Genomic DNA, 22232 nt, shown 5'->3' with positions numbered 1-22232 from the left:
GTTCCTTTGGGTGGATCTGGCAACACGGAGGCTGCACCCGCGCCCTCACTCACAACGCGCTCTCAAGCCCCGTTCACTGCGCTAGCTTCTCGCAGCAACATGAATTGCAAACACTCATATGAGGTGGTTTAAACACGGCTAATTAATCATTCAGAGAGCTTGACATTTTATTTTTGAATGTAAAAAAATTACCGAGTTCCGGACCTCGGTGACCAAATAGCTGGCTACGGCCAGGATCACAATGTTTAACTTTTAATAATAGACATTCAATTAAAAATACTGCTACACCGTGAATAATTAAAATAGTCGTATCTGACCTTCTTTTTTTTTTTTTTTTTTTACAACCTATTTATGGTAGAACTAAATGTTGAAGTGTGACTGGTTAAAGGGATAGTTCACCCAAAAATAAATATTCTGTCATCATTTGAAGAATGTTTGTAACCAAATAGTTGACGGCACCCATTAACATCTATATTAGAAAAAAAAAAAACCCATGGACGTCAATGGGGTCCATCAACTGTTTGGTTAACATATTCTTCAAAATATCTTCATTTGTGTTCAGCAGAAGAAGGAAATTCATACAGGTTTGAAATGGCATGAGGGTGAGTAAATAAATGATGACAGAATTTACATTTCCAAATTTTTTTTTTTTTATCAAGTATTATCAAAACCAAACCACACACACACACACACACACACACACACACACACACACACACACACACACACACACACACACACACACACACACACACACACACAGACACACACACAAATTCCCAACATAATGTAAACTGAGAGTACAAATAATCAATAACATAAGTGCACATTCTGCACAACATTTCCAGAAAATAATGTAGTAAAATTATAGTGATGAATCTTTACACTTTACAAGTTAGACATTGTTTACAAAAAACTGTTTACATATTGTCTAATGTTTTTGTAAACATTACACAAAAGTTACACATTTTGTCGATATCAGATTTAAAGTAGATTATCTATTACCGATGTAAAATATGTTGAATAATTTAAAAGGTACGGTATTTTTTTACAGTCTATATTGTTAATACATCATATTTTTTCGCGTCATTACTTTTTTACAGTCTATTCCTTTCTTTTACTGTCTATATGTCTATTCCACCTAGTTCTATTTCTAGTCCAGACGTCATCATTGCGCGACGGAAGCGCGTCCAGCAGCATCAACACACACATGCGAGTGAGTCCTTCAAACTGCTGTGCTGTACAGAAACAAACAGAGCATATTCGGGATATTTTTTGTCTTTATTGAGCTGATATTATGAGCCGCTCGTCGTAGGCGCTCGCGGTGTTTATTATGCTCGCGCGCCTCCGGTGCTCTTTCCTCACACACAGACTAAAAGTCGCTGGAGAGACTTTGCTAATGCAGAGACCGCTGACACTGATGGACACACACTCCTCCGGGAAGACCAGACCTGTGAAAGACACGCGGAGACATGTGAAGACGAGGGACAACCGCAGGCAGGGCGAGCTGCACGGGCCGTCCACCGTGTATGTGCAGGTCGCGGGCGCGGGGAGTCGCGATAACGGCGCGTCGCTGTACGTCTTCTCCGAGTATAACAGGTGAGTCTCACGCGACATCATTCAGCGTCACGTGACAAAGAATCTGTCATGAGGGTGAAACAGCTCTATAACATCAATAATCATCATTACATTAATACATCAGTAGGTGATGTACAGTTAAACATCAGCTTATTTTGAGAAAAAAACCCTGAATAAATATATGTATTAAAATAGAATAAAGGTAACATTGCATACGTTTCAAATAACATTAACAAACATTGGCACAATATGTAATGAAAAGCTTAACAAATCAGTAGTTTATAGACATGAGCATTAAATACATTTATATAAATATATGACTCAAGGAAATGTATTAATATATTGATTTGAATGATGAATGATTTTAAATGTTTTAATAAAAATAGAAGTGATTATAAAATGTTACTTATAAAAGCACAACATAACATTAATTGCTTAATAACATTAACAAACATTGTCACATTATGTAATGTTTAACAAATCAGTAGTTAATTTGCTTACACATGCTTTAAATACTTTTATACAACTATCTGAATAAATACAAAATATATGAATAAAAATTGAATACATGCTTTAAAAAATATCATGATATTTCAAAATGTTTTACTATTTAAACCTTATCTAATATAACTTGTTATCAGAGTTCATTAGTTAATGAATTATAAATATAAAATTACATAAATGTTTTAGAAATAAATCACAGTGCTACCTATAAATAAATAAAAAATATTTAATATATTATAAAATATCAAACTTTATTTGATTATTATTTGACTTTATTTATTTGAGTATTTATATCACTTACCTTTCATTTAAAAACAACATTTACAGAAATTCCCTTATAAGAGACTCTTATACATTACAAATAAAAGTCATTATATGTTGATTGAGCAGATATTTAGGTGCCTTGGATAAAAGCATATACTAAAGGAATATATAAATGCCTTTTTATATTTTCACTTTTATTTATATTTGAATATACATGATGAGCACCTAAGCTGAATATTGTGTGAATTATTAGTGAAACTGAGTATGAAATGTCAAGCCGCCTGTATGTATATAGTGCTGTATCTATACAGTGTTAATGGTAAAGCATCTGTTGGATATGCAGGTATCTGTTCAACTGTGGTGAAGGAACTCAGAGACTCATGCAGGAACACAAGTAAGACATCAATTAACACTGCAGATTCACTGTGACGTGACGCAAGGACACTCTTCTGTGTTCATACGGCATATTTTGTGTTTTGATTGTGTATCCAGAATGAAAATTGCACGCTTGGATAACATCTTCCTCACCAGGATGAGCTGGGAGACGGTCGGCGGTTTATCAGGTGCTTTACCATTTCATTCTGGTTTTTTTTTTTCATCTTTTCCAGTTTTTATCCTATCTTATCTGTTTGGTAACCATGGACATTCCAGTTAGGACCTCATTTAGGACAAAAGCTATTACGAAATGACATTTCTTGTCCATAATCTGATCTTAACTGAAGACTTAAGATAGAAAGTTTCTGTAATACGCCCCCAGATCCACACTATTTTCTTGTAGCTATTTGCAGAGTTTTGCATTGCTGTGTAAAGACTAAGGTTAGATAATCTGCTCTCTGTTTGACTGGTTCATGACTCTGTGTTTTGTGTTTTTCAGGGATGATCCTGACCCTCAAAGACACGGGAGTCCCTCAGTGTGTCCTGTCAGGACCGCCACAGCTGGTGCGTTTATGGAAATCTTTGTGTCCGTTTGGAAATTTTTATGAATGTTCTGGTGGTGTTTGACTGAAGTGTGTTGGTCTGTTGTTTTAGGAGAAATATTTACAGGCCATACGAGCGTTTTCAGGACCACTGGAAGACATTAAACTTGGTAAAGTCCACCGTTATCAGTCTCCTCGATCTTCTCATATCAGTTATATATGCAGTGTTGTTATAGTGTACTAAAATAGCATAAGCTTTAAATAGAGCTGAAATAAAATATAAATGTCAGATGAACAAGTTCATCAGTGTTTTTTTTTTAAACAGTTTTTTTGTTTTAGTTTTAAAGGTGCATTATATAATATTTAGGAGGATCTGTTGACAGAAATACAATATCCTATACATAACTGTGTTTTAAGTGGTGAATAAAAGACCTTACTTAATGAACCGTTATGTTTTTATTACCTAAGAATGAGCCTTTTCTATCTACACACACTGATCCCCTTAGATTGAAATGCGGCAACATGTTTCTACAGTAGCCCTAAAAGGACAAACGCGTTCCGGCACTATGTTGTTCTTCGTGCAGAGAAGGCAACAGTAACTTCTGTTGGTTGCAATTCACAACCTCACCACTAGATGCCGCTAAAGTTTACACACTGCACCTTTCATTTTTTGAAGTACTAAAAGTGTTAAAGTAAAAGTAAATGCGGTAAAACTAAAGAGAGATGGAAAAAAAAATCAAAAACTAATACAAATTAGCTAAACCTTAATCTAAAATGAAAACTGAAACAAGACTAGAAACTATAATTGAAAATTTTAATATAAATATAAATGATCCTAAAATAACATCTATGGTTCGTTTACTCAGCTGAAGGAGATGCTGTTTGTTTTTCTTGGTTTTGCAGCTGTGAGGCCGTACACTGATCCTCAATATAAAGACAACACGATGACCGTCAGTCAAGTTCCTCTCTTCTGTGAGTGTCGCCTCATCATACACTGTTCTGAACGTTTGAAAACCTTCACATGTAAAGGATCCGTCTCTGCTCTCTCTGTGTGTGTGTGTGTGTGTTAGCCGAGCGTGGCAGAGGTTCCCCCGGCTCGGTGCGCAGCTGCAGTCCTGACAGCGGTCAGAAGGGGGCGCTCAGGAGACTGGAGGATCTGGAGGAGGATCTGAATGCCAGCAGAAGATCACCCAGTCCAGGCAAGACACACACACTGCTGGCTGTAGCGTATGCATCAGTTGTACACTCGTTATTGCGGTGCATTATGGGATTGAATGAGTGCACTCGATAAGGTCCACTATGGGTTCAGACACCACTACAAATGGGTGTTCCCTCAAATAACGCCCTATTTGAGGGTATAGGGGGCGATTTCAGACACAGCTTAAGGCTTCAGTTTATCAGGGTTGGAGCTGAACTCAAATAACCCGTTACCCATCCCCGTTCCAGTTATTTACCTCTAGCGGCAAATGAATCAGAAGTCTCGTATATTCACAGAAAATTACTTTTTCCTTACAAAATAAAGTAGATATGAAAACGAATACAATTTGTTTTAAATGAGTCGCAAACTATGTAGTTTGTAGTTAAAATGCTATGAAAATGTTTAATATATATTTTATTTAAATTATTTATATTATTATTTTATTTCTTTATTTACTTACATTAGTGGTAAATAATAAAAAAAATATAATAAGTAAAATACGTGTTTATTGCATTTGAACTACATTGATCATTTGAAAAAAAAAATAAGTTTGTCCATTATTATTGTCTTGAATTCGAAATGTATAATTAGTTTTGTTTAATTTAAAAATAAATATTTCAATCCAAGTTCCATTTTCCCAGTTATGTTTTTATATTATATTTTCTCCAATAATAATAATTATAGTAATTCAAATAATATTTTCCATTGCATTTGAACTTGCGTGTGGATAAAAAATAAAACAAATCTAAACTTGTTTCATTCAGCAAAACTTTAGTTTAAACAAAGGCAGTTTGCATGTCACATGTGCGTCATATTCATAATTTGTGGTTGTTTTGAAGTGCACTTAAAGAGAGTGGCACTAATGTGTTTAATCTGAATGGTTTTTTTTCTTCACAGAAGGGAAAGGAAATATCACCAGAGATGCATCTCTCGTGGTGGCTTACGTGTGTAAGGTTAGCAGAAATAATAAGTCAATATGATAAAATTAATAATTTTATTAACTTCATGTATCGTTTCACCTTTAAGATCATGCTGTGTCTAATAGCTTATTTTCCATGTAATGTTTCTTCAGTTACACTCCAAGAAAGGGAACTTCCTGGTACTGAAAGCTAAAGAGATGGGCCTGCCGGTGTGAGTGTCTGATCAGTTGTGTGTTCAGGACTGAAATATAACACACATGTGATGCACCCATGTTAACATTTTGGCCGATACTAATAATTATTTATATTTGAAAGATGATAACCGATATTTTGGCCGATACATCTAAATCAAAATTTTTATATAATTTTTCCGAGCCTGATTACAAAAACAAAAGTCTCTCCATTAAAAGCCACATCCCAAACACGCAATTATAATATCTTCATTATAATTTTATGTAGCCTATATGACAGACTTATGACAGACTTGCATTGCACATTAACTGTATTTTCCTTTTTGAAGTGATTCCAATCATATTTCAAGCAATTCAAAACCATCATGGTGCATCTGAAGTGTCTCAGCTGAAGGAAATAATCCATTATTTATCGACTTTAATATATCGGCCAAATAACATCAGACCGATATGGTGGCCGATATATCCTGCATCCCTAAATATGAACATATGCTTGTTTTCTTTTGTAGAGGAACAGCAGCCATCGGGCCCATAATCGAGGCTCTGAAAGCTGGGAATACCGTCACACACGATGGAAAAGAGGTGATTCTCCAGTTCTGCACAGATGTTTCCTTACCTCTGTAGAGCCGAGAGTCTCCAGTGTTGATCTGAGGACTTTGGATCTGGTTGTTCTGACTTTGCAGTGTGTGTTTCAGATCCGACCGGAAGAGCTGTGCACTCCGGCTGATCCCGGACCTGTGTTTATCGTGGTCGACTGTCCGTCAGAAGACTTCATTCAGCCACTCTGCACCAATCACATCTTACAAAGGTGAAGATACGTCTCCCGTGAGGGGCTTTCGCACCGGAGGATCCTTTTCATAGTTCCTAGAACTATTGGCGGAAGTTCACGGATTTTTTTCCGTATTCGCACCGCAGGAACTGGGAACAATTTTAGTTCTAGGAACTCCTTTTGGAGGAACTAAATTTGCTCCTACTTCAGAGTCGGGTCTTAATCAGCACTATAGGAACTATCAGTGACGTTAGTGTACGCTGATTGGCCGAACACACGCGAATCAACAACACTTGCAATTTTTTAAAAGCCGTGTAAACACACAGATTATAGCCTATATATTAACTCCAGAAACGAACTCTACGAACATGGAAAACAGTGATACATGGGCCTCTTAACCTTTACGCTGAGGAGAAAATCCAACGCAACTTTGAGGGGACCAAGCGAAAATGATTATGTATTTCTGCTCAGCTAGCAACACTGGATATCAACCGCACTGCATACGCTAATACCTTTTCACTACTGTCTACTTTCTATGTATAACAGATATATCTAATAACATATTAGACAGGACTGTAAGACACGTCGTAAACTAATGAACACTGAGAATGCGAGCACTGTGTGGCTCTGACTGGCGAAATAAAGGTCAGCCGCGCCTTCAAAATAAAAGTCACAACAACAAGTGTGGCTTACGTCACTTCAGAGTTCCTACTGGCTGTGCGAATGCAACCGGGAACATGTTCCTAAGGGAAACATTAGCTCTCGGGATCCATCATGGTGGCTAGTTCCTAGAATTACTCTGTGTGAAAACTCCTATAGAGACATACCAGGCACACTTTCTCTCCATATGCATCTAACAGTGTCACTGTGTGTGTGTGTACATGTTTTTCTATCCCGGTGGGGACTTAAACCAATGCACACAGACTCATGGGGACTTGTGTGTCACTGTGGGGACCTTAATTGAGGTCCTCATGGGTACACATGCTTATAAATCATACAGAATGAGTTTTGTTGAAAATGGAAAACTGCAGAAAGTTTTCTGTGATTGGTAGGGATAGTGTGTGTGTTTGTGTCTGTGTGATGGGTAGGTTTGGGGTAGGGTTAGTGTGTGTGTGTGTGTGTGTGTGTGTGTGTGTGTGTGTGTGTGTGTGTGTGTGTGTGTGTGTGTGTGTGTGTGTGTGATGGGTAGGTTTAGCAGTAGGGTTTGTCTGTGTGTGTGTGTGTGTGTGTGTGTGTGTGTGTGTGTGTGTGTGTGTGTGTGTGTGTGTGATGGGTAGGTTTAGGGGTAGGGTTAGTGTGTGTGTGTGTGTGATGGGTAGGTTTAGGGGTAGGGTTAGTGTTTGTGATGGGTAGGTTCAGGGGTAGGGTTAGTGTGTGTGTGTGTGTGTGTGTGTGTGTGTGTGTGTGTGTGTGATGGGTAGGTTTGGGGGTAGGGTTAGTGTAAGGGGATAGAATATACAGTTTGTACAGCATAAAAACCATTACTTCTATATAGAGAGAAGATAGTAAACCAGACGTGTGTGTGTGTGCAGGTATCAGAGCGGCGGATCTGAGGACTCAGCGGCTCTCGTGGTCCACATGACGCCGGAGTCGGTGTTGAACACGGATCAGTACAAGAGCTGGATGGAGAGGTACAGCTGGACTCCAGTGATTGCAGGGATCTGATCGTGTGTGTGTGTGTGTGACGGGTCTGTTGTGTGTCAGGTTTCCCAGCAGCACAGAGCATCTGGTGATGAACGAGCAGACGTTCACGCCTCACAACGCCCGCAGTCTCAAACTCCAGACGCAGCTCAACCTCATCCATCCCGAGATCTTCCCTCAGCTCAAACTCTACAAGAGCAAAGTACGGCAACACACACTCCTGGTGCTTTACAGTTAGAGATGTATAGTTATATTTCTCATTAACTGTTCCTGTTTCAGGAATCATTTCTGGTTTTTGGTAACACTTTATTCTACAGTGTACTTGTTACACATTACGTGTAGTTACTGTAATAATAACTATATTATGCATAATTACATGCAACTATACCAAAGCCCTATCCTACCCTAACCCTATAGCAAGTATGTAACAAGGACACCTTAAAATAATGTGTAACCACATTTTTTTTTGAGTTTAATTAACTTTTTTTTATATACTTTTTTTCTCATTTAATGTTTTATTTGATGCTAATTTCTAATGAAATATTGCATAGTCTCTGTTACAGGTAAGTGTGTTAAATAGATAATTGCCAATGTGTATGTATATATATATATATATATATATATATATATATATATATATATATATATATATTATATATATTTTTTTAATTTTTATTTATTTGTAGTTAATACTTTAACAATTACTATTTACTTTAATGTTTTACATTTCCAATTAAATAGTCTCTGTTACAGGTCAGATTAATTTGATATTTTTATTAATTTGTCAATTATTTATTTATCTGTTTTTATGTAATTTTTTGTCATTTGTTTTGTATTTTGTAATAATTTTATATTTTTTAATGTATTTGTTATATATTTTTCTTGATGTTATTTCATTTTTAATGCTTTTTTAAATTATTTAATTTATTTTATGAAATGGTTTCTGTTTTGTCTCTAGGTCAGTTTATTGCCTTTAGGAACTTTTTGACTATTTATTTATTTATTATAAGTGTTCATTGTGATTTTGTGACAATGTACCTTTTTGTTGTTGTTTTTCTGATTTAATGTTTTTTTTGTAATGTCTTTTTCTAATTGAATTAACTATTTTTCAACTTTTTCAATTTTTGCCCAATGTGACTTCAGTCAGTTATTAATGTGTCTGTTCTTTGTGTGTGTTGTAGGAGCCTCAGGCGTCTCTAAGCGTCCCCAACGTAAGAGCCGAGTGTCTGCTCAAGTTTCAGCTTCGGCCCAAACTGGAGTGGCAACGGTCAGTTCAGGTCGTTGATCCGCAGTGTGACACAGATGATACAACTTAAATACAGTCGTCAACATTTGAAGTGGATCAAAACCTTTCATCAAAGTTATACATGAATTTTGAACAATTCCTGCTCTTGTCTTGTCTAACTATGATTAACTTTTTTGATCCTCTTCAAATGTTGACAACTGTAGTTTAATTGTGGTCTTCATATACCTCAAATATTTTGTTCACAAGCTAATTGTGCAAGTTAATAGTGTGTAACAAGGCAATAATAATGAGTTAATAAATGTTCACAGCTTCAACAAACCATTTCTTATGAAGTTCTTATAAATCTTGATCCAAGTTGAGGCACTTTTGCACGCGTGTGTGTGTGTGTGTGTGTGTGTGTGTGTGTGTGTGTGTGTGTGTGTGTGTGTGTGTGTGTGTGTGTGTAGAGATGCCATCCTGTCCTGCGACTCTGAGGAGTTTGCGAAGGAAGCCGCCGAAGTGCCAAACTTTCTGGAGGAAGTTGAGGAGTGCAGAAAGTTCCAGGCGGCTGCGTCCGTCTCCACATCTGGTGAGATTTCCAAAAGAGAGAGAAGGAGGGATGAAAGCATTGAATTAGAAGTGCAGAACGACAAGAACACTTCCACAGCTTGACATTTAATTTCCTCAAGAGTAAAACTTTCTTCACTTTCACTCTCTACTGTATCTGCGCCAGACGCCTCAGATCCTGCAAGAGGAAATGGATTTCTATAGTGGTCATAAAAAAACCCGGATCTTATCTATATGAACTATAACTAAAATAAGTTTTTACGCTCTTATTGCAGTGTATGTGCTGAATTAATTCAGTTTTCATATGTTTGTCGTGTTTGTTTGTTTCCTGTGCTGGTGAAGGTGAGAAGTTTCCTGAGATCGTGTTTTTGGGCACCGGCTCGTCCCTGCCGATGAAGATCAGGAACGTCAGTGGGACTTTAGTGAACATCAGGTAATATTTATCAAGAAAGGTCATCATTAGAGTGCGTGGTTTTGAAGTGCGTGCGGCTCATGCGCAAAAACACATGCAGCAAACACACAAGAAAAATGAAGCAATCGAGACGTACATACCGGTAGTTACATATTCTACTGTATTATGTACTACTATGTACTGTATTATTCTACATATTCTAAGTGTATTAATGTCTTCAAGACAGGCTAGCTGTTTATTTCGAAGCATAATTAACCAAGGGTCCAAAAAAACTCCCTTGTAAAGCCGAGCTTCTAAGCTTTAAAACGACACCTATTTTGTGGTGGTTAATCAAGTGGTTGTTAAGTAGCATTATAATTTAGTTGCGCCCTCCTCTATACATCCATCTATATATTTCTCTCTCTCTCTCTCTCTCTCTCTCTCTCTCTTTCTCTATAGAGAGAGAGAGAGAGAGAGAGAGAGACATATATATATATATATATATATATATATATACACTAAGAATAATTAAAAATTGGCGAGTTACTACAAGTCACTGGAATTATTTAATCAACATTGATGCCTTTTATGATGTTGCTATTGATGTTTTCTAAAATCAATTTTCTTGAAATATGGTTGTTTTTTCATGGTTAAGTTGGTTTTAGTCCCTCTGGTTCACAGCGGTCCGAACAATACTTCTGTACTGTGGTAAAATCACAGTAACACAGTGTGTTGTATTGCTGTAATATAATATCAGCGGAGTTGATTTGACGCAGAGGTGTGTCTGATCATCATCTGTGCTCCTCAGCCCATCTCAGTCGCTGCTGTTGGATTGTGGGGAGGGAACGTTCGGTCAGTTGTGTCGTCATTATGGCAATGACGTGGACGAGATCCTCTCCAAACTCTCCACCGTCTTTGTGTCGCACCTGCACGCAGACCATCACACGGTGAGGCCAACAGAAGACAAAAAACAGAAGACAATACATACATACATATATTATACATACTTGTGTGTATGGATTAAAAGTTTATTTGGCCATAAAGACCGCTTGACTGTACATTATCCTGCTAATTATGCATACTTACCAAATAATTAAATAAATGATCAGTTATACAGTTTAGCATCATTATGCTAAAATATTTAACTGCAGAAAACCTCTAATGGGCAAGTCACCTTTATTTATATAGCACTTTTTACAATACAGGTTGTTTCAAAGCAGCTTTACAGAGATAACAGGAAAATAATGCAGCTATATTTGTTTCTAGAAGAAAATAGCTTCATACTTCAGCTTAAGTTCAGTGATGGTTCATTTATGTTGTAAAAAAAAAGTTAATTTAGTCCAGAGCAGAATCATAGAGAGCTGAGAGATAAATGTTTAAAAAGTAGGAATATTATATCGGTGTGTTTGGCCATTTATGGCTCTGCTGACATTGCTGTGTGTTGTGTCGTCCACGCAGGGTTTGATTCAGTTGTTATTGGAGCGAGAGAGAGCTCTGGTATGTACATGCTTTTATTTTTCGGGTTCAGTATGATTTCGTGCTTGTGTGTATGGATTATTTCACTGTTACCGTCGTCTTGTGTGTTGCAGACGAGTCTTGGTAAAGCGTTCAGTCCCGTGTTCCTGATCGCACCGGTCCAGATCATGACGTGGCTGAACCAGTACCACGACCACTGCCAGCAGATCCTCCGCCAGATCAAGTACGAGACCAAACACTATCATATCTCACTCTGTCTGTCTGTGATTCTCACAAATGACAGCAAATACATTATCATTTGTAAAAAAAAAAAAATGTATATCAATGTAAAAAAAGTATGTACTTATCGCTTCTGTTTTTGTTCCAGTATTATCCCATCAAAGTTTTTGTTTGACGGTGCCGAGATCCCCAAAGCCAAGACCAAATCCTTCATTCAGACTGTCCTGAAGAAGAATGACCTGGTCAAGGTCTCTATAGCCTATTTGTGATATAGCTAAACAAATGTGTTATCTTTTTGGTTATGCCCAATATATATTTTAATCTTTATGCATTTGCTCTTAAATTTGTTTTTTATTTCACTTTATTTTGGAATCATAATTTCAAGCAAACAGCAGTTACAAAGAAAATGAAAAAAAACAAAGTTCAATGCAAAAAAGAACATTAAAAAAGTTACTAATGATATTTTATTTATTTGTATGCACTAGCTACGCCCAGTATATATTTTAATGTTTATGCATTTGCTTCTAAATTAGTTTTATTTTGGAATCATAATTTCAAGCAAACAGCAGTTGCAAAGAAAAAAGTTGAATGCAAAAAAGAACATTAAAAAAGTAACAAATTATATTTTATTTGTTCATATGCGCCAGTGTGATGATTAATCAAACTTTATTGCTATTTCAATTTTTTTTTTTTCTGTGTCTTCATGCACTTTTTGGTTTTAAGGAAGCTTAATGGCTGTATAAAAAGTGCATTAAAATCCCAATCACAAGATCTAGAATGGTTGTTAATTTTATATCACCAACAAACCATTATACATAAATCTTTAAAATATCTCCCAGCTGTACTCAGACTGACAGATTGCTATATTAATAAATAATAAAGAGTGATCTATGTTGTGATTGATCTCTCTCTCTCTCTCTCTCTCTCTCTCTCTCTCTCTCTCTCTCTCTCTCATGATTGTGTAGTTTCAGACATGTTATGTTCGTCACTGTAAGAACGCGTTTGCCTGCAGCTTGACGCATCAGTCCGGCTGGCAGCTCGTGTTCTCTGGAGACACCATGCCCTGCGAAGCCGTCGCCAATATCGGTAAAATCCACATACACACACTATTACCGGTGATGCTTTTGCACACGAGCGTATACATATTACATATCATATTCTTATAAGAGGTAAAATCGACTAAAACTGGCCTTTAAAACGTTATAGTGTTCAGAACGTATAATCCACTGATATTTTTAATTTGTGTGTGTGTGTGTGTGCGTGCGTGTAATTATTGTCCTCAGTGATGATTCTGATGAAATTCTAATTAAAATGTAATAAAAAAGTACCAGCATGATGTATAAATAGTTCACTATGTAAATTAGGGTTTATAAAATGACGCTTTATAATAATGTTCCTTTTGTTAACATTTGTTAACTACATTAGTTATCATTAACTAACAATAAAAATGGTAACACTTTACAATACGGTTTCATTTAATGTTAATTTCAACATTTACTAATACATTATCAAAATCAAAGGTTGTATTTGTTAGCATTAGTTTATGCACTGTGAACTAACATGAACAAACATTGAACAGCTGTATTTTTATTAACTAATATTAACAAAGATTAATACAGTAGTAAATGTATTGTTCATTGTTAGTTAATACAATAACTAATATTAACAAATGAAACCTTATTGTAAAGTGTTACCAAAAAAACTTCTAAAGCATTTATTAGTCTTAATGTTAATTCCAATATTTGCTAATACATCATTCAAATCAAAAGTTGTATCTGTTAATATTGTTTAATGGACCAAAACAAACAATGAACAGTTGATTTTTTTATTAACTAACATTAACAATGACCAATACATTCGTTACAGTATTTCTTAATATTTGTTAATGTTAGTTAATGCATTTGTCAACATTAACTATAATAGGACCTTATAGTAAAATGTTACTGAAATGATTATTTATTTTTGTTTGTTATGCATTTAATACAAATTTCATTTTTTTTCTATTGATTTTCAGCTGAAATGTGAGCCGGAATATGTTCTTGAGTTTTGTGATCTCACACACACACACACACACACACACACACACACACACACACACACACACACACACACACACACACACACACACACACACACACACACACACACACACACACACACACACACACACACACACACACACACACACACACACTCCTTAAGATGCACAGTTACATTTAGCATGCAATTAGGTTTATAGTTACACGTTTATGGTTAATTCTCATTGGACAAACCCTAAAATATTCAGTCATTCAGAATCTGGTCATTAAACGCCCATCAGTCCAGTTGTAGAGAGAGGGAGAGAGAGAGTGAGCGTCTGTAATTGCGTCTGAATCTCTATAGTGACTCACAGATCGATACGAATGAAGCCTGCGTTTAAATGCTGCTTCCTGTCTTGATCAGCGATGTAATCGATCACACCGAAACCTCTGTAATGGCTCCAGTGGGCTTTCATCCTTCCCCTCCTGAACGCTGAGATGGTTCGGTCCACTCGGCTCATTAGGAAAGGCCTTTGTTGTCTCGGCGCTTGTTTGGCCGCTGGAGTTCTCGTGATTGATTTCTAAAGGGAAAAATGGAGTGTGTGTTGGTGTGTGAAAGTTTGTGTGTTTTACAATGGGGTGAAAGAGGGAACAGCATGTCAACTGGTGTGTGTGTGTGTGTGTGTGTGGCGAGAGTTTGATTCATCTCTTGGTTTGTTCTCAGGCAAGAATGCCACACTTTTGATTCATGAAGCCACGCTGGAGGATGGGATGGAAGAAGAGGCGTTAGAGAAGAGACACAGGTAACATGAACACAGGTTCAATGACACATCCAGATACAAGAGAAATTCAGATCAGGCTTTTTCAAATAAAATTTTCTTATAATGTTTGTCTTCAGCAACAAATCTCTCTTAATTGAGTTTTTCACGATTGATTCTGATACTCAAGTTTTACAGGCAAAAAAACACCCTCCTTAGTTCCATGTAAATGTAAAGTTTCTAATGTTGTTATCATTGTTTCCATAACAATATGAAGCAGCACAACTGTTTTTAACACTAATAATAATAATAAATTTAAATAAATTATAAAATGTTATAAATAAATTTTACTGAGCATCAAATCCTCAAATTAGAATGATTTCTGAAGGATCATGTGACACTGAAGACTGGAGTAATGATGCTGAAAATTCAGCTTTGAATATGTTGATGAACACATTTTCACATTGAAAACACTTATTTTAATTTGTAAAAACACCCTCCATGTAAATGTAAAGTTTTTCTAACGTTGTTATCATTGTTTCCATAAAAATATGAAGCAGCACAACTGTTTTTAACACTAATAATAGAAATAAATGTTTCTTGAGCATCAAATCATCATATTATAATGATTTCTGAAGGATCATGTGACACTGAAGACTGGAGTAATGATGCTGAAAATTCAGCTTTGATCACAGGAATAAATTACATTTTAACATATATTCAAATAGAAAACACTTTTAATTTGTAATAATATTTCACAATATTATAGTTTTACTGTATTTTTGATCAAATAAATGCAGCCTTGGTGAGCAAAAGAGACTTCTTTCAGAAAACATTTAAAAAATTTCCTCCAAACTTTTGAATCGGTATTGCCTTTTCATTGTGGCACAATTTCCGCAAACATTGTTTCAATGTAATGAATGCATTTCAACTTGGCATGGATTCTCTTCCATAAATATTGCAAGTGTTAATCAGCCTCTGTAATCGAAAAATGCAGCTTTTGCCTCGAGTAAAGTGAGGTTGCATTGGGCAAGTGCAAACTAACAAAACAGACAAGAAGATAAAGCATCTTTTGATTCGAGAGCTAAAAAACACTCCGTCGCAGGCAGAAGGAGAAAATCTTCTGAAATGAAAGTGGCCAGCTTTCCCAGAGGATAATGCGTTTCCTGACGGAGGACTCATTTTAAAGTTCTGGGATTCTCCTGTTAGATGAGCATTGATTGGGTTTCTTGTCGTGCGCTGGAGCGCCGGGTCTCTGGGTGAACCGCTCCTCGTGTCACGCCCGGGGCCTTTTCCAATCGAGCAGCTGAATAACTCTGAGAACTGCTGAGTGGAATTGATTGGGGATTTTGTGGAGGTTCATTTGTGTTTCAGTGAGAAATTGATTGCCTGAGAGGCTGGAGAGTGTTGTCCAAGTCCGTGAAGCTTCGGTTTAGCTTTATTCACTGAAATGCACAGATTTGTGTTTCCAGCTTTGTAGAAAACAGTCGTGAGAATTGGGTTAGGGAAACAGAGTATTACAGCACTCTAATGGTGTCCATGAAGACTTTTCTAATGGCTTTTATTTTGTAAATTGAAGTTGAGGCTCAGATTCAGATACACTTCCAATGAAGTTGCATGATTGTGTGAGAGATCTTTGTTTGAATCTGAATCTGTTTCCAGCACCACGTCTCAGGCTATTGGCGTGGGGATGAAGATGAACGCTGAATTCATCGTGTTGAATCACTTCAGTCAGCGGTACGCTAAGATTCCTCTCTTCAACGACGACTTCAACAGTAAAGTGGGAATCTCGTTTGACCACATGAGGGTGAGGATACACACACTGTCAAACAACTAATTCTTAACTAAAATCCTGCCTCCCTTTTATTCTTACTTCCTTAGTTACTTAAATATTTACCTTTTTTGATTACTTCCTCATATCCTTCCTTCCTTAATTACTTCCTGCATTACTTACACAATCAATCTGTCCTTATTTCCTTAGTTATTTTCCTCCTTACTTCCTTTTTTAGTTACTTCCTGCATTACTTGCATCATCCTTCCTTATTTCCTTAGTTGTCTTCCTCCTCCTTCCTTCCTCCTACTTTTTCCTTAGTTATTTCCTTAAATCCTTCCTTACATCTTTCATTTCTTACTGTTACTTCCTCCACCTTCGTTCATTCAATCCTTTCTTAGTTATTTCCTTCCTTCCTTGCCCCCTTCTTTTCTCAGTTACTTCATACATTACTTATATTTTTCCCTTGTCTTCCTTTTTTATTTTCCTTAGTTGTTCCTTATTTACTTCCTTACAATCTAAAAGGAAGTAACTAAGTAAGGTATGATGTAAACAAGGATGCCTAAATCATTCTTTCCTTAGTTACTTCTTTTCATCCTTCTTTCCCTTTACACCTCCTCCTTTTGTACCTCACTTTTTTACTTGACATATGTTGCACAAACAAAATTAAAGTAATATCCCATTGTGAATCAAATGATGTGTTGTTTTCTTGTGCTCTCAGATTCGATTTGGAGATTTCCAGATGCTTCCGCGGCTCATCCGGCCTCTGAAGGCATTGTTTGCGGAGGAGATTGAAGAGATGGAGGAGAGGAGAGAAAAGAGAGAGATGAAGAAGAGCATCGAGCCTCCGTCTAACGGAGAGTCCGGAGCGAGCTGCCAACTGGAAGAGACGAGCCGAGGTGCCAAGAGAGAGCAAGAAGACCTCAACCAAGAAGCAGCCGCCAAACGACTCAAGGCAAACTGATGGCCAATCACTCAGGCTGAGGGTTACATCAGCCCAACCTATCAGAAGACCGGCTGGGGGAAACTGAACCAGTCGGCTATGAACTTAAAATGTATATCATAAAATCCATGTTGGGTAGAAGTCCAGCTGGGTGAGATTAAAGCAGCTGGAGATTAATCCGAGTTACTCTGAAATACAGTGTGTCGGTTCCTGACTGGGATCAGAAGTGAAATCTGTCCCGCTGCTATTGATTCTGCTTTAGGTAAGACCATGGAAAAAAGTGGTGGGAATGTACACTACCTTCGATTTGTTTGTTTTTTGGAATGTTTGCCATTTTAATTTAAACCTGAAAGAGAAAAAAAATTTAGCACTGAAGAAAGACATTACGTTTGTTATTTTCATATAGTGATGGAGTAATGGAGAATTCCACTTCAGTTTGAATCAGGCAGGGTTTTTTTTTTTTTTTTTTTGCGAGTAAACTGAGTGCAGTGGTGTGTGAAAAAGGCACTTGTACACTTTCTCTATGTAATTTTATTTTATGCTCATGAAATGGCTGATCAGCTTAGGCTTTTCTAACTATTTTAGGGAAATAAACATAAACCTGGATAACTATTTGTCATTATTATATACATTTTATTTATCCCTCCCCCTTAATCTTTTTTAGGGTGAATATAGAATATAAATTTCCATATAGCTATAAAATATACATTTAATATGCATATAGTTGGTTTAGCATAAATGCCTAAATTATTTATGTTGGGCATAAATATATGATTAATCATTGTTTTTTTTCTGGTCATGTGACTGCTGAAGACACATCTATGAAGTTTGCTGATATAATTGGGAATCATCTTCCAGCTACAGACCATTTGTTTATGATAAAGATTTTAAATGGTGTATTAAACATGATACAGCTTATGTTCAAAGTTTAAAATAGAGCTGAGAGAGGAAGGATGAGGCAAAAATGTATTTTTTAGTTGTAGAAAGTTTATACAAGTTGGGTGTAAGGACCGTCAGTAAAGATCTACTCTTTCACAACTCGGACATTGGGGTGTTAGTCAATACAAAATGGTTTTTGCCTTTTTACGTCCATAAAGTAACATTTTAGGGTGAAACAAAATGTAGGCTGGGATGACACTTTTCACAATCCAATCTATTCACAATACATAATCTAATATTCTATGTATTGAATAATCCATAATCTATGTATTGTGAATTAATTGGATGATATTAGTTACATTACATTTTAACCTGAATGCCTTTAACTGCTGAATAATTCATAAGACTAGGAGGGTGTAATTAAGTTGACATTAAATAATAACAGAAACCACTGGGACAGATGCAGGACTAAGCTTGATCGTAACTCAAGACAAAGACTGCATCATCATTTTTTCCCAATGAGAACTGATGAAGTTGTCACTAAAGTAGATTGTGCAGTCAACTAACAAAGCTTGTGATTTAATGTCACGTCTCTGGGTTTGATGGTTACTCTGTCATTAAGTGCTTCCCAACAGGAAGACATGTTTGCTTTGCCGTTTATATGTCGAGCACTATCTTGACATCTAATCAGATTTCGCCTCTGGAAAACAAACTGAAGTGATATAGCTCAAAGACATGAAAAATTAAACGATGGCTGTTGCATCTGTCTGATATTGGTATCAATTTATTACACAAAACCCGAATGTGTCTGATCTTGTCGACGGCGTGAGCTTCGCCGAGTGGTTCACTAGCAGAGTGGTTTTGATCTAATATTCATCGTAGCGGTTCAAATGAAGTTTGGTTTGCTGTGAATTCTATTACAGTGGGAATTATCTACAAGATTTTTCATAGGCTTTTTTTTTTTTCAATGAAAAACAAAATAACTTTTAAATGACATAGGCCTACTAATGCTGTAGCTTCTCTGAGGCTCATTGATTTCTATATCTTGTGGGCGTCTTCATGTAGGACTCACAAAACAAACATACAGGATTAATAAAATGCTAAGCTGTTTTTGTTTTCTAAAGTATGAATTCTGAAAGAAATGTTCTGGATTCAAATAGTTACGTTAACATCAGGTCATCATGGGCCAAGACTATGGCATTAATTACCACAGAATATAATTATGATGTTTACAGTAGGCTAATGTGCTATGTTAATCTATGGAGCAAAGGAGGGGTAAAGGAGGCAGACAAACAGCTCTTGTTTTTGTTAAATCACTTATTTTTTTATAGAATTCATTTAGACAGTAATTGTCGAATCTTGGTGGACTTTTCTTGGCGGGGTAACGTTTCTTTCTGATATCCTTGCGCACAGTTAATTTTATGTATTACATCGTCTTAAAAAAAAAGTAGCGTAGCTGATTTAATCACATTCATTAAAAACTGAACGTTTGTTCGTCCCACTTTTAAGTCTTGCCTCTTGAACTTCCGTTGTAAAGACGCGCGTGCACACACTACCGGAAGATAACATTATGTTTACGAAATTGCGTTCAGTCAGTATCGTGCCGCGCTTTTAAATTTAGATTTATAATTTGATTGGCGGTTTTTAGTTTTTCAAGTTAAAAAAAAAATCGCTATGAAGGTGATTTCAGCTATATATATTCTCTGTCGTTGAAGTTGTGGTGTTGAATGACTCCGATATTCTCTTTTAGTTAGAGTGAAAATATGGCAATAGTTTGTTCTTGGTGTGAACAGGCCGTAAATTGTCCTCTCCATCACCTCCCAGGTTTGTAGTTCTTTTTTCTTCTTCAAAAAGTATTTATTCCTCAGATATTTGCACAATGTTGTATTTACCTCAAATGAGCTTTCCTGTCGCCTTTTGCTAATTGTTCATAACGTTCCTTCAGTTGTTTGGACGCATTTTCTTCTTCCGCCACCGGAGGTCGCAATTTCCTAATAAATTACACTCAACGTTTCCCATTCCCACTCCTTGCATACCTCTGAATAAAGAACCAATTATTGATGAACTATAGACTTGATGAAGACAATTACAAAGTCAGGTCATTGGCTATCTATTAATTAGATAAGTCACTTCTCAAACCCCCACTGGAGTGATAGTAGGACCTGAGACTTTTTATTTATTATTAACTGTGACGTGTTTGAGACCAGAACAGTCTTTCTTTGTAAACTAACCTCTTGTCATTAACAGGAAAGATGTCCCTGTTGTCCAATAGAGAATTCATCGCTCCTGGTAAGTAAGTGTAACAGATGTTTTATTTACTATGACAATCCCACTGGACAAACCTCAGGTTTTAATTGAAGAAAAGCCAGTTCTGTTTTAGAAAAATAGGCTCCACACACTGTCCCTTTAAACCTGCTGATCTCGTAAGAGGTATCGGGGTCCGGTTTCAACATAACACTGATGCATCTAGTTAAAAATATTCACGTATTTGCACCCACTGGTCCAGCCGCAGTTTTTCCGGTTGCTGTTCTTCCAGATTTTATTTTCTGTTTTTCTACCTTCATTCAGGGTGTGTTGTGCTGTGATTTTTTTATTTTTTTAGGCGGGCACAACCCCATCATCCTAGTCTCTTGAGTGATCTGCGTGTTGTTCATATAAAAGCATATGCCTGTATCTCCAGCTGTGATGCAGCTCTTCTCTTGTGCAGGTGTGTTTTCTCAGCATCTCTCTTTACAGTATGTATTTGTGGATGTGGGTTTGGCCCCTGATGGGATACTTGGCTAAATTCAGTTTCCTGAATCTCAGCTCTACTCTTCTCTGCTCAAATGTTGCTCTATCATCGCTCTCGAAACTTCTGTTTTGTTTCAACTTTGTTTCAAGTATCAACTCTGTCTCAGCTATTTCTTTTAGGGTCTGTTTACACCACACCATTTTCAACTAAAAACGTACAACTTTTTATGCGTTTTTGCCGTTCGATTGGGTGCCTGAAAACGCAAACTTTTGAAAACGGGTTTCAAAGTGCAAGTTTTTGAAAACGGTCTCAGTGTAATGAATAAAAACACGAATATCTGAAGACGATGGCGTCATAGACATGCGTATTTCATATCCAGGCTATAGTGTTTCATCGTCATCTAATGGCTTGGAAGCAGAACACAGGGTTTTTAGTCGTTTTCATGGATCCGTGTGAATGGGGATCGTTTTGACAATGGTGTCCTCTGTATGCGGAAAACTTGAAGTAAAGACTTATCCGTTTTAAGCATATCATTGTCGTGTAAACACAACTTTCTTCAGTTAAAACAGACACAAATGAGTCGCTAGTTGTCATCATGTTAGACTATATAGAAATAAAATTGATGTGGAGCTCCTCAAATCTCTTGTTGATGAAAAATGTTTGAGTTCACATTGAGATCTTGCGTTTTGATTGTAGACTTTGGTATCTTGACAACTAGGAGACACATGAGATTACCGGGGTTTTTTTGTTTCAGGAGAAACAAGCCTCAGTAAAATCTTGGTGAAACAAACTTTGAAGATATATAATTTATGATGTTTTATTTCCAATTTGAGTGTTTCTGGAGCTTATCGGCAATTGGATGAAGGGTTTATTGCTCAGGTTTGTACAAGGTGCTTAAAATATTTGAATTACTTGAATTCACTTTTTGAAATCCTTTGAGTTTGAATAAGGAAAACAATTTTGTCATAGTATCCTTTAACTGGTTAGCTAAAGTTACCACAGTTGTTGGATCTGCTGCACTTTATTTGTACCATTTTTTTTATTGGTTTATTTTTATCTATTTACCTTTTTTAGATTTTGAAAGATAATATAGATATTGTTTGATAAGTGAGATCTCTGATTGAAGTCCTTGAAAACCAAAAAAGTAGTGATTAAAGTCTTTGAAAGTCCTGGAATTTCATTTTACAGTATCTGTACGAACCCTGTAGAGTTCCCAGTTATTATGTCTCAGAAACATCTCAGATGTTTCTCGTAAATCTGTTTTAGTAGGAA

General features: G+C 36.5%; 2 protein-coding genes across 3 annotated transcripts in view; one reads left to right on the top strand and one right to left on the bottom strand.

Moving 5' to 3' along the window:
- LOC143710998 (MIF4G domain-containing protein B) overlaps positions 1 to 22232 on the bottom strand; it is a 1123636-nt gene that overhangs the window by 716874 nt on the left and 384530 nt on the right. The gene's annotated exons all lie outside the window — the stretch shown is intronic.
- Positions 1170 to 17956, top strand: elac2 (elaC ribonuclease Z 2). Its single transcript, XM_077202229.1, has 24 exons — positions 1170 to 1599; positions 2690 to 2740; positions 2839 to 2909; positions 3221 to 3285; positions 3376 to 3433; positions 4167 to 4235; positions 4334 to 4462; positions 5359 to 5414; positions 5534 to 5592; positions 6082 to 6154; positions 6268 to 6380; positions 7874 to 7972; positions 8046 to 8184; positions 9164 to 9249; positions 9675 to 9796; positions 10117 to 10207; positions 10974 to 11112; positions 11624 to 11662; positions 11755 to 11864; positions 12009 to 12108; positions 12826 to 12946; positions 14603 to 14681; positions 16299 to 16443; positions 17129 to 17956. The coding sequence occupies exons 1-24, from the start codon at positions 1334 to 1336 to the stop codon at positions 17369 to 17371; spliced, it is 2523 nt and encodes an 840-aa protein (XP_077058344.1). The 5' UTR covers positions 1170 to 1333; the 3' UTR covers positions 17372 to 17956.

Source organism: Siphateles boraxobius, unplaced genomic scaffold (assembly GCF_051911475.1).
Source record: "Siphateles boraxobius isolate OS27281-9 unplaced genomic scaffold, OSU_SipBor_1 49, whole genome shotgun sequence".
NCBI lineage: Eukaryota > Metazoa > Chordata > Actinopteri > Cypriniformes > Leuciscidae > Siphateles > Siphateles boraxobius.
The sequence above is the reverse complement of the archived record's forward strand: the minus strand, read 5'-3'. Positions and strand labels throughout refer to the sequence as shown.